The sequence below is a fragment of the Peromyscus leucopus genome, chromosome 19 (assembly GCF_004664715.2).
Source record: "Peromyscus leucopus breed LL Stock chromosome 19, UCI_PerLeu_2.1, whole genome shotgun sequence".
NCBI classification, from domain to species: Eukaryota; Metazoa; Chordata; class Mammalia; order Rodentia; family Cricetidae; genus Peromyscus; species Peromyscus leucopus.
Window position 1 is genome coordinate 52,384,154 of NC_051079.1, and position 14,009 is coordinate 52,398,162.

The window sequence follows — 14,009 nt, forward strand, 5'->3', positions numbered from 1 at the left end:
ATCCTTGGAAAACCGCTTACAGGGAGCTTAACTAACTCTCCAGTTAAAAAGAACCTTTAATTAACCAAAGAAAGCAACCATTGGAGTTGGTATGCTTGCCTACTTCTTCATTTCATGGGCCTCTGCTCTTCTGTCATCTCTGAGTCACCGGGGACTTCTGACATGTGATGATGTGATGTTTCTAGCTGGGATCACTGTGGAACTCTACTCCCACCCAGAAGAACTTGCTTGCTCTTTGGGGTTTCATATATTCGGACCACACACTTGTGTATTCCAGCCATGCTCCATATATTCCGACCGAGTACCATGATTGACAGGTCCTGGAGCTCTGAGCTATATCCGAAGCCCTCTTTTTGCTTTGTAATGTTGAAGCAAGGTCTCACTAAGGGGCCCCAACTGGTCTTGAATTTGCAATCCTCCTGCCTCAGCTTCCTAAGTAGCTGGAATTATAGGTCTGTTTCACTGGGGTTAGCCAGAACTGTCTCTTATCTGTAGCAGGCTTTTTCTTTTGGGCCACCAACTAGCTCTCAAACCATGACACAGAGACTTACTACTAGTTTTGAATGCTCGGCCTAGCTTAGACACATTTCTGGCTAGCTCTTTTAACTTACATTAACCTGTTTCTCTTTATCTGCCTTTTACCTTGGGGCTTATTGCCTTTCTTCCTTCGGTCCGTCTTACTGTCACTGCTTCTCCAGGTCAGGCTGCCTGGCGTCTCCTGGCTTCTTGCCCTGGGAGTGCCCCTCCTCCTCTCCTCCTCCTCTGGTTCTTCTTTTCTCTCAAGCCTGGCTTTCTCCTCCTCTTATTCTCTCTGCCTGCCAGCCCCGCCTATCATTTCTCTGCCCACCTATTGGCTGCTCAGCTCTTATTTAGATCAATCAGGTGCCTTAGGCAGGCAAGGTGAAACAAATGCAACACATCTTTACATAATTGACCGCACATCCTTACACCATTAAACAAATGCAGCATAAACAAATGTAACATACCATTACATAGTTAAAGTAATATTCTGCAGCATAAACAAATTTAACATATTTTTGCCTAGTTAAAATAATTTCCACAACATCCATCCATCCGTCCATCCATCTATCCATCCATCCATCCATGCATCCATCCATCCATGCATCCATCCTTCCATGCATCCATCCATCATCTATCCATCCATCTTTTTGTGTGCATGAGTTTAGGCACACACGTGCCATGGTCCTGTATGTGATCATAGGAAAACCTTGAGTACTGGCTTTTGCCTTCTCCCTTGATTGAGATGGTGCGTCCTATTGTGTGCTCCTATGGACACCACCAGGCAAGCTGGCCTTCAAGCATCTAGGGCTTGTCTTCTCTTTGCCTCACATCTCTCCAGAGTAGCACTGGGATGGCAGACATTCACTACCACAGCTGATTTTTGCTTGAGTCCTTGAGATTCTAACTCAGATTTTCATACTTGCATGGCAAGTATTTTACATTTTGAGCAATCTCTCAGCTTTAGAACTTTAACTCTGGCTAAGACACACACACCCTTGGATGGTGGCTGATGGGGCATATTTCTTGTCATTAGTGCTGAGCCTACTTCCCGCTCCCACCTCAGCCTTCCATTTGATTTAGCCTCAGCTGCTCGACTCTTTTCCCAAGGGATGGAGCTTAAGGGTGGAATGATGTAGAAAAGTGAAACGGGCCAAGAACTCAGGTTAACCACTTTGAGTGCCAGACTCTGCTTTCCTCAGAGCCCGACAAAGACGTCTGGTGGTGTCCTTGCAGGAAGAGATGTCACATGAGCACTTTGAGGCATGAGTCAACAAGTAGTCAGTTCTTTGTGGGTTTCACGGCAGGCTCGGTGTTCCTAGCACCTGGATGACCCGGAAGATTGGTCAAAATTGAGAGTAGCACTGCAGGAATTTGTCGGTTATAGCCACAGAGCCTTGCTGAAGCAGATGCTGGGGCTGTGGCCGGTGCACCCTCACGGGACACCGTCAGTTCCCGGAAGACCACTTACCTCCTCCTCTTGTCTTGTGTTTGGTTTCTCCTGCAGCACTCGGCGTGCTTGGCTTCTCCTTCCTTTTGAGGGTCCCCAGAGGCAGCGTGGAGGCCGTCACACAGACTCTTCCCTCAACAGGTTTTAGGCCACTGGAGTTTCAGCTCCAGCTTCCTGCCAGCCCTTTTCCTCTGAAATTTTTCCAGAGTGTCAACAGTTGTCAAAAGCCCCAGTTGGGATTTCACCTGTTCTCTTGCTCCCTGCTTCCTCTTCCTGTGAATACTGTCGCCGACTCGGCGACCTCATTAGAATACTGTGCTGGACTCATTGGAAAGCTTCCAGTCTTTTCTTTTTTTTTTAGTTATGTTTATTGTGTGTGCCTGCCTGTGTTGTGGTGCATGTGTGGAGCTCAGAGGCCACCTTGGTAGAGTTGGTTTCTCTCCTTTTACCCTGTGGGGACCCATGAATGGAACTCAGGTTGTCAGCTTTGGCTGGCATCTTGCTGGCCCACATTCCCAGGCTTTGTCACACTTGTTAACTTACACATGTACAGTGATTTTTGACTTGTATACATGCAGCAAGCTATCACTGTCACTGGGCTCCAGAGCTCTTAGCTTGCAGGCATGCTGGTCTGTGAACGTGTGGTTAGATGAGTCTGGTCTCAGGTCGCTGAGTCCCACAGGGCAGTGCTGACACATGAAGTTCTAATCCTCTCTCCCCTTCTCTCCTTTTTACCTCTCCCCTCCAAGAGCGTGTCCACATTCCTGCAGTCATTCTCACATTGAAGACTTGACTGAAACTGAGTATTAATTATCAAGTGTGTTAGCTTCCAGTTGCTGTGACCAAAACTTTGAGATAATCAACCTAAAAAGGAAATATATGTATGTGATGTATATATGTATGTAGTCCTCAGTTTGGGGGAGTTTCAGTCTCCTTGTGTTGGGCATGTGGTGATGTAGTGCATTGTGGTAGGGAGTTTGTAGTGGACGAAGCTGACTGGCCCCACCGCCCAAACGTCCCTTCCCTTCTCTGCCATAGGCTGAGAAGCCTAGCCTTTGCACATTGGCCTTTGAGGAAGATTCTGCGTTTAAAATTTAGCACTGGCTCAGTCTTGTGCCTGTAGCTAGTCTCTCTCCATACCAACTTCTCATAACATGGTAGCTGTTTCTGTCCCCTTGTGGGGTGGCAGGGTGGGATGAGTGTCTTATGGTCTATTCTTCAAAGTCACATTCTGTTACGCCCTCTCTATTCTACTGGAAAAGAGTTATTCAGCCTGAGGCCTCTGCTGTTGTGGGTTGTGGGGAATGGAGAGAAGAGCACCAGGAATCCATGGGCATGTCATCAGTGTTTCCTACACAGCTTGTGCAGGCAGAGTCCTCTTGGGCAGTTCCGTTCAAGGACGCCTTGCTCTGAAGAGCCGTTCGCTTCCCATAGTTTTTAGCTGTGCCTACTTGGTGTGAGGATGGCTATTCTCTAACCAAGAAGGTTTTTTGTTGTTGTTGTTGTTTTTTAATGGAGCCCTGAAGTTCCCGTAGCTTTTTCAGATACCTGTGTGTGTCCTGCAGCTTCACAGTGCTGTAGGGCTGAACTTGATCGCGTGGTCTGTGTTGGACTAATCATGGCTGACAGCCATAGGGGATAGTCCCGTGCGTTGGAACTTGGTGTCGTCGTCGTTACTCTTTGAGCTGGATCTGGATCTGTGGTCCAGGCTCGGGCCACTCCCACTTTCCACTCTGTACCTTTCATCTTAACACTGACCCTTTCCACCTCTGGCCACTCCCACAGAAGAGATGGCTGTGCCCATGTTTGCCTCCTCAGCTGATTGTAGGAGGACAGAGCCATGCACCTTGTTCAGTGGTGTGTGCCTCCCCGGTGCTAGTGTTGTGCCTTGAATACAGTAGTTGAGTGTGACTTAGAGTGGAGACCTGAGGGGAAAAAGTTACAGAGAGCTGGCAGAATGTTCCTGAAATCTGCCAGGGAAGTGAAGAGCTGAAAAGGCTTAGAGGGTAGGAATTAGGGTAGAGGAGACAAAAAGGGACAAGAGACAGGATACAGAAGGGTTGGCTGTGACAGAAGTGTGTGTGATATGGGCAGGGGATATGTAGGATTCTTATTTAAAGTGAGGTAGGGAAGGGCTGTTACTTATTTGTACACACACATTGGCTACACACTGTTCAGAATATTCTGCACGACACTGACGTAATTTCAATGGTTTCATCAGTGGTAACAAGTGCATCACAGAAGCAGGAAGTTGATGGTGCGGAAGGCCCTAAATGAGTGTCATAGGGAAGTAGGTAGCCTGTAGGAAATCTCTGTACCTTCCATCCACCTTTGCTTTGACCCTGGAACTACTCTTAAAAACAAACAAACAAACAAAAACACCAACCAAAGTCTTTCAGAAATACATAACACAAAATCTTGTCTGAGATTTGGGGCAGGTATGCAAAGATGAATGATAACCTCTCGGGTACTGGGTGTTAAACAGGCAACTCCCATGTGCTAGCTTACTCTTTCTAAAAAGTAACAAGAAGCTGCATGATGTGAATGCAGTCTGTGGTTGAGAATGGCGTTAGTGGTCTCTTTTTGTCCACATGTGGCCCCGTCGTATCACAGGTACCAACTAGAATTACAAATATATTCTAGGGTAGGGGCGACATACATAAATAATTCAGAGGATAATGACCAAGATCGTGAGATCCTGACTTAGGACTTCCTTATCCATGTGGACAGCTGGTGTATGTGAAACCTGGGCTTACACTGGTTCCCCCATGAAGGAAGAACGTGATTTCCCAGCCCAGCCATCACACTCTTTCAGGGACAGCAGCTGCTGTTGTAGATAACTCGAGTAGATAAGGAGTCCCCGTCTAAGGGAAAGGTCATCAGGGAACAGGCAGACCCCAGCATGGGGCATTTTGAGTAGAATTCAAAGGTGTGTTTTGTTTGCCAGGAGGGAATTTTTGATAGATGTAGTATTTCAGAGACTTTGAGGGTGGACATCATCTAGTGCCACCTCCACATGGTTTAAGAGAGTTCAAGACACTTGCCGTCAGACGAGCCGTCCGAATCCCACCTGCTTCTTAGGGGCCTTCTGCTCTGTGATGTGTGGCTTGGGCATGATAGTGTGCTCCAGGTCTTGATGAAAACATTAGAGAAGTCGGTGCTCAGGAAAGTCACACAGAGAACGTATCTGGAATCGCCTCTGTTGTATAACAGCAGGTCAGCACATTAATTACAGAAGAGACGTGGAAAGTTGTGTTTGGCCTGGCCTCTTCTCTCCCTGTTTCTTTCTGCATTGTGCAGTGTGTCTTTGAATAATATTTTTTATTGTCAAAGCCAGGCCACCTTAGTTAAATATTTGATTCCACTAAAGTCATAAACAAGGACCAAAATACCGTGCATAGATTTTATGAAAGTAATAACATGCTTCAGAAAGTACAGTCCTTCAGCCCGGGGCCCACTGCGTGTGGTAAGTTAGTCACACACCTTTCCCCTGCTCAGTGATGATGGCTGCTTATCTGTATTTAAGTTTGTCGTTTTGAGGAAACAAAGATAAGAATCTTGACTGTTTAAAAATGATTTTTATAGAGTCACACTCTTTGCTTGGACTTTAGAGAGCAGCAATCGAGCTTTCTTTGTTTTTATTTTTATTTTTTTTTTTTTTTTTTTTTTTGACTTTTAGAGATGTCGAATCAGAGATCGCTGCTTGCTCCGTGCTGGATTAGCGGCGCCACCGCCCGGCTGCAATCGAGCTTTCTTATGACGGCTGCTTGTAAACAGTGCTAAAGAAAAGCCCTCTTCTCTCCCCATCTCCCAGCTGCTGGCTGCATAGTGCATAAGATTTCACATCTTCCTAAGAATGCAGTTCTATAGCTTTGTGAGTTGGCAGAACAGAAAAAAACAAAACAAAACAAACAAGCAAAACCTCTTGGCTTTATTCACTTTAGAAATGCAACAATCTGGATTTGGTTTCTCTACCTGTGACTTGTTTTCCAATTTCCTTTTATTGTGAGTGTATTCTGAGACTTCTGTAGAAGTCGGAGTCTCCCCCTTTTCATTCTTTGTGGTGTTGGCCATGCAAGTGCTCTGTGGAGCTACAGCCTCAGGTAAATGTTTGTTTGTTTGTTTGTTTTAAAAAAATATTTTATGTTTCAAAAGGAAAAAAAATGACACGTAAACTAGACGACGTTACCCACTGACCAGAGGTCATCAGCATTATTTGGCATCTTTTATATTAGTTGCATAGATGTGTCGTTGACTTTTTAAAATATTAAATTTTGTGTGTGCACGAGCGCCATGCGCCTGTCAGATGGGTATGCAGAGGTCAGGACAGCTCAGGAGTTGTTGGTTCTCTACTGCCATCTTGTGGGGTCAGGGTTCCTCAGCTCTGAGTCCCACCTTGTTGCTAAGCCGTCTTTTCAACTTGGTCGTTGCCTTTAAAAACAGTCAGATGCTGTATGGAAAGGCAGACTCACATCTGCCTCAGCCTTTGCTTTTCAGTGGGACACTGATCTGGGAGGGGCAGCAGGTCATGTTGGGGGCCTTCTCTTTCCTCTTTTCGTGAAGTTTCCCCTCCAGCCCACCTTGTATGCTCTTCTCCATTTAGCAGAGATGGGTATGCAAACAGACCGTGTCCTGGAGGGATGGCTTATGAATCTCTGGCAGCAGCCCTCATCATTCCTGTCCACATTCCATTGGCCAGAACTTAATCATGTGATGTGTCCCCAACCACAAGGAAGGCTGGGAAATGTAGTCTAGCTGTGTGTTGAGAAAGAGGTAAACCGTTTATTGACAACTGCATGGCTGCTAACTCATTTTTAATTAATTAATTATTTTTGTTGTTGTTGTTATTACTAGGCTTCTCTGTGTAATGGTCCTGACTTTGTAAGGTCACTCTGCAGACCAGGCTGGTCTTGAACTCACAAACATTCACCTGCCTTTGCCTTCCAAGTGCTGGATTAAAGGCGTGTGCGACCACCACCCTGCATTTTTTTATTCTTTTTAAACCAGACACTTTATTTTGTTTGGTTGTTTTTTAATTCGTTGTTTGTTTTTTGAGACAGGGTCTCAATGTAGTTCTGACTGTCCCGAAACTTACTATGTAGATCAGGCTGGTCTTGAACTTACAGAGATCCAACTGTCTCCACCTCTGGAATGCTGGGTTCAAGACTTACGCCCCACACCAGGCTGGAGTCCGACACTTCACTTTGAACTTTGGTTCTTGTGACTTTGTGCTGTTGAGACCATGTTTGACTGTACCATCCCTGTTGGCCTGGAACCCATGACTGACTTTCCCGGCCTCTGAGCACTGGGATGACAGGGTCACAGCACCACGCCCCACCGAACATATTTGGGTGTGCTCAGTCTGGGCACTTCCCTGTCTCCACTCGGCTGGAAGCCTCACCAGGCTCTCTGCCTCTGTCCCTGCTCCCTTTTCCCTGTCAGTCCTGTTTGTCATCCACTTTTTATTGCTTCCAGCCATATGACTGGTAGAATGCCCACCCTCTTCCAAGGATTCCCGTTTGGTCTCTGACCTCACCACACCCCAGTGCCTTTCCGGGCACGTTCTTAACTGGCCTGTCCCTGTGTGCCCGGGTTTGCCGTCAGCCCTGCCCGAAACTTCCTACTCAGCTCAACACTGCTTCCCAGGTCTCCATTCAGGTGTCTTCTCTGCCTTACTTGAGCACTGGCCATGCTCGGTCAGTTGCTCACTGTGGACTGTCAATCTGCAGAACCCTCAGAAATTGTGTCGCTTGTTGGCACTCTGTATGTCCAGTCTGTCCTTCTGCCTCTTTTCGACCCTGGAGTTCTCTGAGGCGGGAACTCCGTCTTGCTTACATCTTTGTCCCCCAGTATTGTATCTGGCACATGGTGGGTATTCAGTAAGTGCTCCTTAGGTAGAGCAACATCACAGTATACTGTGCGTGTGAGTATGCATGTTTTAAAAATAGGTTTAATTTTTTTTATAATTACATACAATAAGGTCATATTCTTTCCTTTACTCCCAGTTTCTCCCAAATCCTCTACCACCTCCCTATCCACCCAACTACTGAAACTACACACACACACACACACACACACACACACACACACACACACGCCCCTCACACACGCATATGGAGTACTTTTTGTACTGGGCAGCTACTCCTGGGCATGGTGCCTGCCCTGGAGTGTGGCTGATATCCTGCATTGGAGAAAACTGATTTTCCCTCTCCCAGCAGGCATCATCAGTTGCAAACAGCTTCTTGGATAAGGGTGTGACTTTGTGTCCACTTCCCCTTCTCCACACTGGGATTTTCATCTGGCCCTGTGTGTGCTGCCACAGTCTCTCTGAGTTAAGAGGTGCACAGTCCTGTTGTGTCTGGAAGACACCGTTTCCTTGGAGTCCTCCATCACCTCTTACAGACAGTCCTCCTCCTTTTGGCATAGATCCCTGAGCCGTGAGGGGAGGAGTCTCAATAAAGACATCCTGCTTAGGATTGAGTGCTCCCAAGTCTCTCACTGTCTACACATTGTCTAGTTGTAGGACTCTTTTTACTTCCCATCTGTTGCAGGAAGTGTCTCTGATAAGGGTTGAGCAACCCATTGATCCCAAGTTCTGGCTGGAGCTCTGGGTTCAAACTCCAAGCAATGCCCGATCAGTGCCAAGGTGGTAGGGTTGGCAGTAGGTGAGCAAGCCAAGGAAGGTGACTGACTGGTCTTTTGAGTCAGGTTTAGGGTCAAGGTCTGCATGGTCCTGGTCCCAGGGCCCAGGGTTAGTGAATGGACTCTGGGATTCCCTCCTTCAAGGTCTGGCTGGAACTCTAGATTCAGACTTCAAGCAGTCTTTATTACATGTTTATATGTGTGTGTGTGCACATGTGTGTGCAGCTACATACATGGAGGACTGAGGTCGATGTAGGGTCTCTTCAGTAACTTTGCACCTTACCTTTGAGACCAGATCTCTCTATGAACCTGGAGCTAGGTCTCATGGAATTGGTTTGGCTAGGATCCCTCACGGATCCATCTTATCTCCACTTCCTGATCACTGAGATTGTAGGCACGTGGTGCTGTACCCAGAGGTGGTTTTTTGTTTTGTTTGTTTGTAATAGATGTGCATTGGGTGCTAGGGATCCAAAGTCAGGTTGTCAAGTGTGGCCGAGCCTCTCCGGCCCTTTTATACCCTTTAAAGGATAGTAGTATAGCTCATGGTATGGAATGAGCTGCCTATTGTAGAGGCTTTTTTAGAATTTTTTTTTTTCAGATGAAAATGGGTCTTGACTGTCAACCCTCAAGTTATTTTTTTTTTGTTTTTATATTTATCGGTGACTTGAAAGATATTTCAGTGAGTGTGTGATGTGTGCATGTATGATTATGTTTGTGTGTGCCTACATGCATGGTACCCATGTGGAGACCAGAGGCCTTCGTCTTTGTTTGAAAACATTGCCAACACATGCTCGCTCTTCTTGGAGCTTCTGGGATTCTGTCTCCACCTCTGCCTTGAAGTAGGTGCGCTGGCATTAGAGATGTGTCTCTGTGCCTGGGCTCTAAGGCTCCGGGTGCAGGTCCTCACATTTGGAGTGCCAAGCGCCTCTGTTCATTGTGCCTTCTCTCCATCCTTATCTGTGATTTGCTTTTCTTTTTTATCCTCCTCCTCCTTCCCCCCCCTCCCGCCACCCCAGACAGGTTCTCTGTGTAACAAACAACCCTGGTTGTCCTGGAACTCACTCTGTAGACCAGGCCAGCCTTGAACTCAGAGATTCGCCTGCCTCTACCTCCTGAGTGCTGGGATTCAGGGGCAGCACCACCACGCCTGGCATGATTTGCTTTGTAAGGATTGGTTTATAAATGAGATTCTGTCAAGGGAAGAATATGAACGAAATTTTAGGGGATTTAGAGACACCCCCCCCCCAACACACACACACCCCTTATAGCAAGCTTCTGCTGGGCTGTGTTCTCCTGTATTTTGAGGACTTTGAGGAGGTGCTCTTAGAAGCAAGGGAAGGCCGGCTGCAGGGCAGGTTGACCTCGGTAATCTTCCTTAGATTTCGAGTTAGATTTCAGCACAGGTGCTCACATTTACTAAGTGAAAGAACTGCTTTCCTCCTCTTTATTTCTGCTGAGTCTCCATCATTGACTCATGTCAATGTTGCCTTGATTTTTGCTCCGTTTGGGAAGTAGCCTGCCCAAGTAGGACCCTCCGTTCAATGGGAATGCAAATGCAGGGGACCAGCACCCTGCTTTCTACCAACCTGCTTGCAGGTTGGTCGAGGTCCCTATCCAATAATCTGTGCTGGGCAGGACTCCACCCAGGATTTCTGAAAATTCTGAGAAGAGGGTGGGCAGCTTCTCGCCAGTGTGCGTATCTTCTGGTCCGTGGTGTGCGAGCATTAGTCCCTTGTGCCCCATTGTTATCCCTCCCTCTCCACAGCCACCATCGCCCGCGCAGGCCGCCACAGCTGTGACTGAGGTGAACAGAAGTGGCCCTAGCGGATCAGCAGGCCCCTGCTTCTCTACCTCAGGGTCCTCTCTCCCCTTGCCGCCAGGTGTCCCTTGAGTGGCACCTGGGACCAGCCCGTCACCTATTTAACAATGTCCATCCATTGTGGTCTCCTCAGATTCCATTCCCCCTGCCTCCCACCCCCAGCCCCTCACCCTCAGCATGGCTGCATTTAGGAGACTTGTCGCCTCCAACATTGAGGCTCCTCGTTCCCTGTTTGATCAGGCATGGACCCATTCATTTGGAAGGTACATGATTAGCTCTCCCTTTTTATACAGGGGGCACTAGCAGGTCACATACTCTCGGCAAGAATTCTGCAGAGGTGTGGTACCAGATTTTGATCCATGTTTAAAAAAATAGTTCCCCGTGACATCCCTCAATGGGAGAAGGCTCTGGGAGGTACCATGTGACCTGGAGCAAAGGACAGCTTCGGGGAGAAGCAGAAAAGAGCCTCCACTTGTAGAACACCATGTGCCAGAGGAAGAATTCTTGACCCCTGGTCTGTCAGTGTACAAGGGATAGATAGTTCAGGGCGATCCCAGCAGCACTCGGAGGCACTTTGGTAACTGGGTGGGAGACGGTCGTACTAAGGTACCATGGTGTCCTCATTATCCCTGATGAGTCTAGCCTTACGTCCCCATCCTGATCAACCCTTATGGGCTGTCAAACACTGCTGTTGTTTGGCATGCTGGGGAAGGAACCCTGTTCTAGGAAAGTACCACTGAGCTGTCAACCCCCAGCACAGACATGTTGAAAGTATCTTCCTTTACATGTTTGCATTCTTCTTTGTATTTGTGTGGAAGCAGTTTCATGTCAGGGAGAGAGAGGACATGTTTGTATTCTTCTCTGTATTTGTGTGGAAGCAGTTTTATGTCAGGGAGAGAAAGAGGATGAGTGTGTGAATGTGGGAGGCGGGTGGATTCGTAATGGGGATGGAAGACTCCTGAGGTGTAAGTCATCTCAAGCACATGCTGTAGTTGGCCTGTATGTATTGTGGATCTGTGGCTAATTAGCAAAGGCTCGGTACCAGATTTGATCCGCCTTTTGTTTTTCTGTGTTTCCACTTCATTATTATGAGGTCATGTAGGTCTTCTTCCTAGGTTTTAACTTACTTGGCAGATGAATTTTGGGTTGCTTTCCTCCTGCTACTCAGAACTCATGTTGCAAGGGCTCCTTTCCTAGTCATTACCTCCTTTTATTCTTCTTGGCTAACTATCTGCAGACCATTGTCTGTCACACCAACCTCCAGGTCTGTGCTGATTAGCTCTGAAGTCTCCGACTCAGACTCAGTCTTTGTCCCATTGGCCATCTGTTTGGTCGACGAGGCATGTTGGACACAGTCCTCCATTTCAGTTCATGTTAATAGTGACCCAAGTTCAGACTTCTGTGACTTGGCTCAGTCCTCCATTGCCACCTCATCCATCCTCAGATGTTCTCAGCCTTTGGCCCTTCACCTGCTGCCAGTGTGTCTATTACTCCAGTAGACCTAGGAGCCTACTTCTGTTTTTATCTGAAGACCAAGTGCAGTGACCAGTACATAGAAGATACTGAAGAAATGCTGGAAAGAGATGGATGGATGGATGGATGGATGGATGGATGGATGGATGGATGGATGAGAAATTGACTAACGAGTTTGAGGTTACCTTTCTTTCTTCCTCCCCCCCTCCCCCAGACAGGGTTTCTCTGTGTAGCTTTGCGCCTTTCCTGGGAACTCACTCTGTAGCCCAGGCTGGCCTTGAACTCACAGAGATCCGCCTGGCTCTGCCTCCTGAGTGCTGGGATTAAAGGCTGAGGTTACCTTTCAGAATGAGCCTTTTCTTTGTTTTCATCAGAACTAGGAAATTATCTTTGCTCGCTAATACTGCAATTTGAAAAGAACTCAAAAAAAAGAAAAAGAAATATTCCACTACATAAAACTTGTTTGTGTTCTATCCCTGGCCACATTTGTAAAGACATGCACTTGAAAGGAAGAATTATTTATAGTGATTTTGACACCTGGTTATTAGAAGATATGACCTCAGTGGCTCCCGTGGTTGTGTGCTTGGTGCAGCTGGGCAATATTTCCTCAAATATCAGAAGTAATTGATACTAATGACCTGCCTGCTTAGAATTGAACCTGTGCTTCATTAATCAGAATGCTTCCGTTTCCATGATCTTCACATCTTTTTTCATGCTGTTCGTGTATCAAATGCCATTCCTCAAAATGCCATTCCACCTTGGCTTTTTGTTTGTTTATTCTGTTGTTTTCTTTAAAGACGAGGCCTGTAACTCAGCAAGTCATCTGGGTTTGCTGTTCAGTGAGGTCCAGGGATCCACCCACCGCTGCCTTCCCAACACTGTGATTCTGAACTCATACCATGCCCAGTTCTTTTATATGGGTTCTGGGATCGAACTCAGGTCCTCATGCTTGCAAGGCAGACTCTTTACCACTGAGCCACCACCCTCCCAGGCTTTCATTTGGATTTTTTCCATAGAGCCCTAACTAGCCTGCACCTCACTGTGTAGACTGAGATGGTCTGAAACTTGTACTGACTGGAGTCAGCATTGTAGAGCGCTACAGCGTTGCCTTCCAAACTTGACCGTGAGCAGGAGTTGCCCGTGCATGAACTGAAGTGTATTTCAGTGTTGGGCTGAGGAGAAGTTACCCACTTGAAGCTTCTAGTTGAAAGAGTTGTCTCTTAAGGATCCGTTTTAACCTCATTATTCTCCCTCCCTTTTTCTAACAGGGAGAATCCCGTATTCTCAGAGTAAAAGTTGTTTCTGGAATTGACCTCGCCAAAAAGGACATATTTGGAGCCAGGTATGTCTGCTTTTCCTTTTCTTTTTTTTCTTTTTTTTTTTTTTTTTTGGTGGGCCGCTGGAGAAGTTGGTGAACTTTCGGTGAGTGGTGTTGGGGATTGAACCTAGCGCCTTGTGCATGTTAGGCAAGTGCTTGACAATTAAAGGCACCCCCAGCCCCCTTTTACTTTTTCTTTTGAGACAGGAGCTCACCATGTGGCCTAGGCTGGCTTTGAACTTGTGGTCCTATTGTCTTTGCCCCTTGAATGCTGGAATGAATAGGCTTGAGCCAGAAGGCCTGGTAGGTAAATCCTTTACGAATTTAGGTGTGCATCTGGGCCACCCACAAGGCTTTTGCAGAGGCGCTTGGGAGTTTGGTTTAGTGCCTAATGGTGATGCAGAGAGCCAAGGGTAGTGTTTGCATGGGTATCTAACTGTGATCTCTGACTGTATCACCACCATAATTAGCCAGCTCCCCCATGTAGGCTGACTGCTTAAGCATAGTAGATTCTAGTGAGGTTTTCTTCCTCTCTTCAGTTTGGGAATATGGCTTTGCTTATCTTTAGCACATCTGCTGGTTCTGAATCCATGGATTCTGGCAACCCCAGATCAGAAATATTTGGGGGGAAAATGGTGTTGGTATTGAACATGTACAGTGATTTATCCCCAACTGATGCCATTTTCTAAACAATACAGTCCAAAAGTGATTACATAGCATTTAGGTTAAGTATTATGAGAGATGTAAAAGTGATTTAAAGTATATGGGGAAATAGGCATTGGTTATTT

The 14,009-nt window shown here is 46.8% G+C and overlaps 1 protein-coding gene across 3 annotated transcripts in view; it reads left to right on the forward strand.

Annotated features, from left to right (window-relative positions):
• The window catches only part of Nedd4l (NEDD4 like E3 ubiquitin protein ligase), a 343,048-nt gene that overhangs the window by 107,552 nt on the left and 221,487 nt on the right, over positions 1-14,009 (forward strand). For all 3 annotated transcript variants that reach the window (XM_037197172.1, XM_028856605.2, XM_037197173.1), the window contains exon 2: positions 13,172-13,245. In XM_037197172.1, the coding sequence (XP_037053067.1) occupies positions 13,172-13,245 (74 nt within the window). The remainder of the gene's footprint in view (positions 1-13,171; positions 13,246-14,009) is intronic.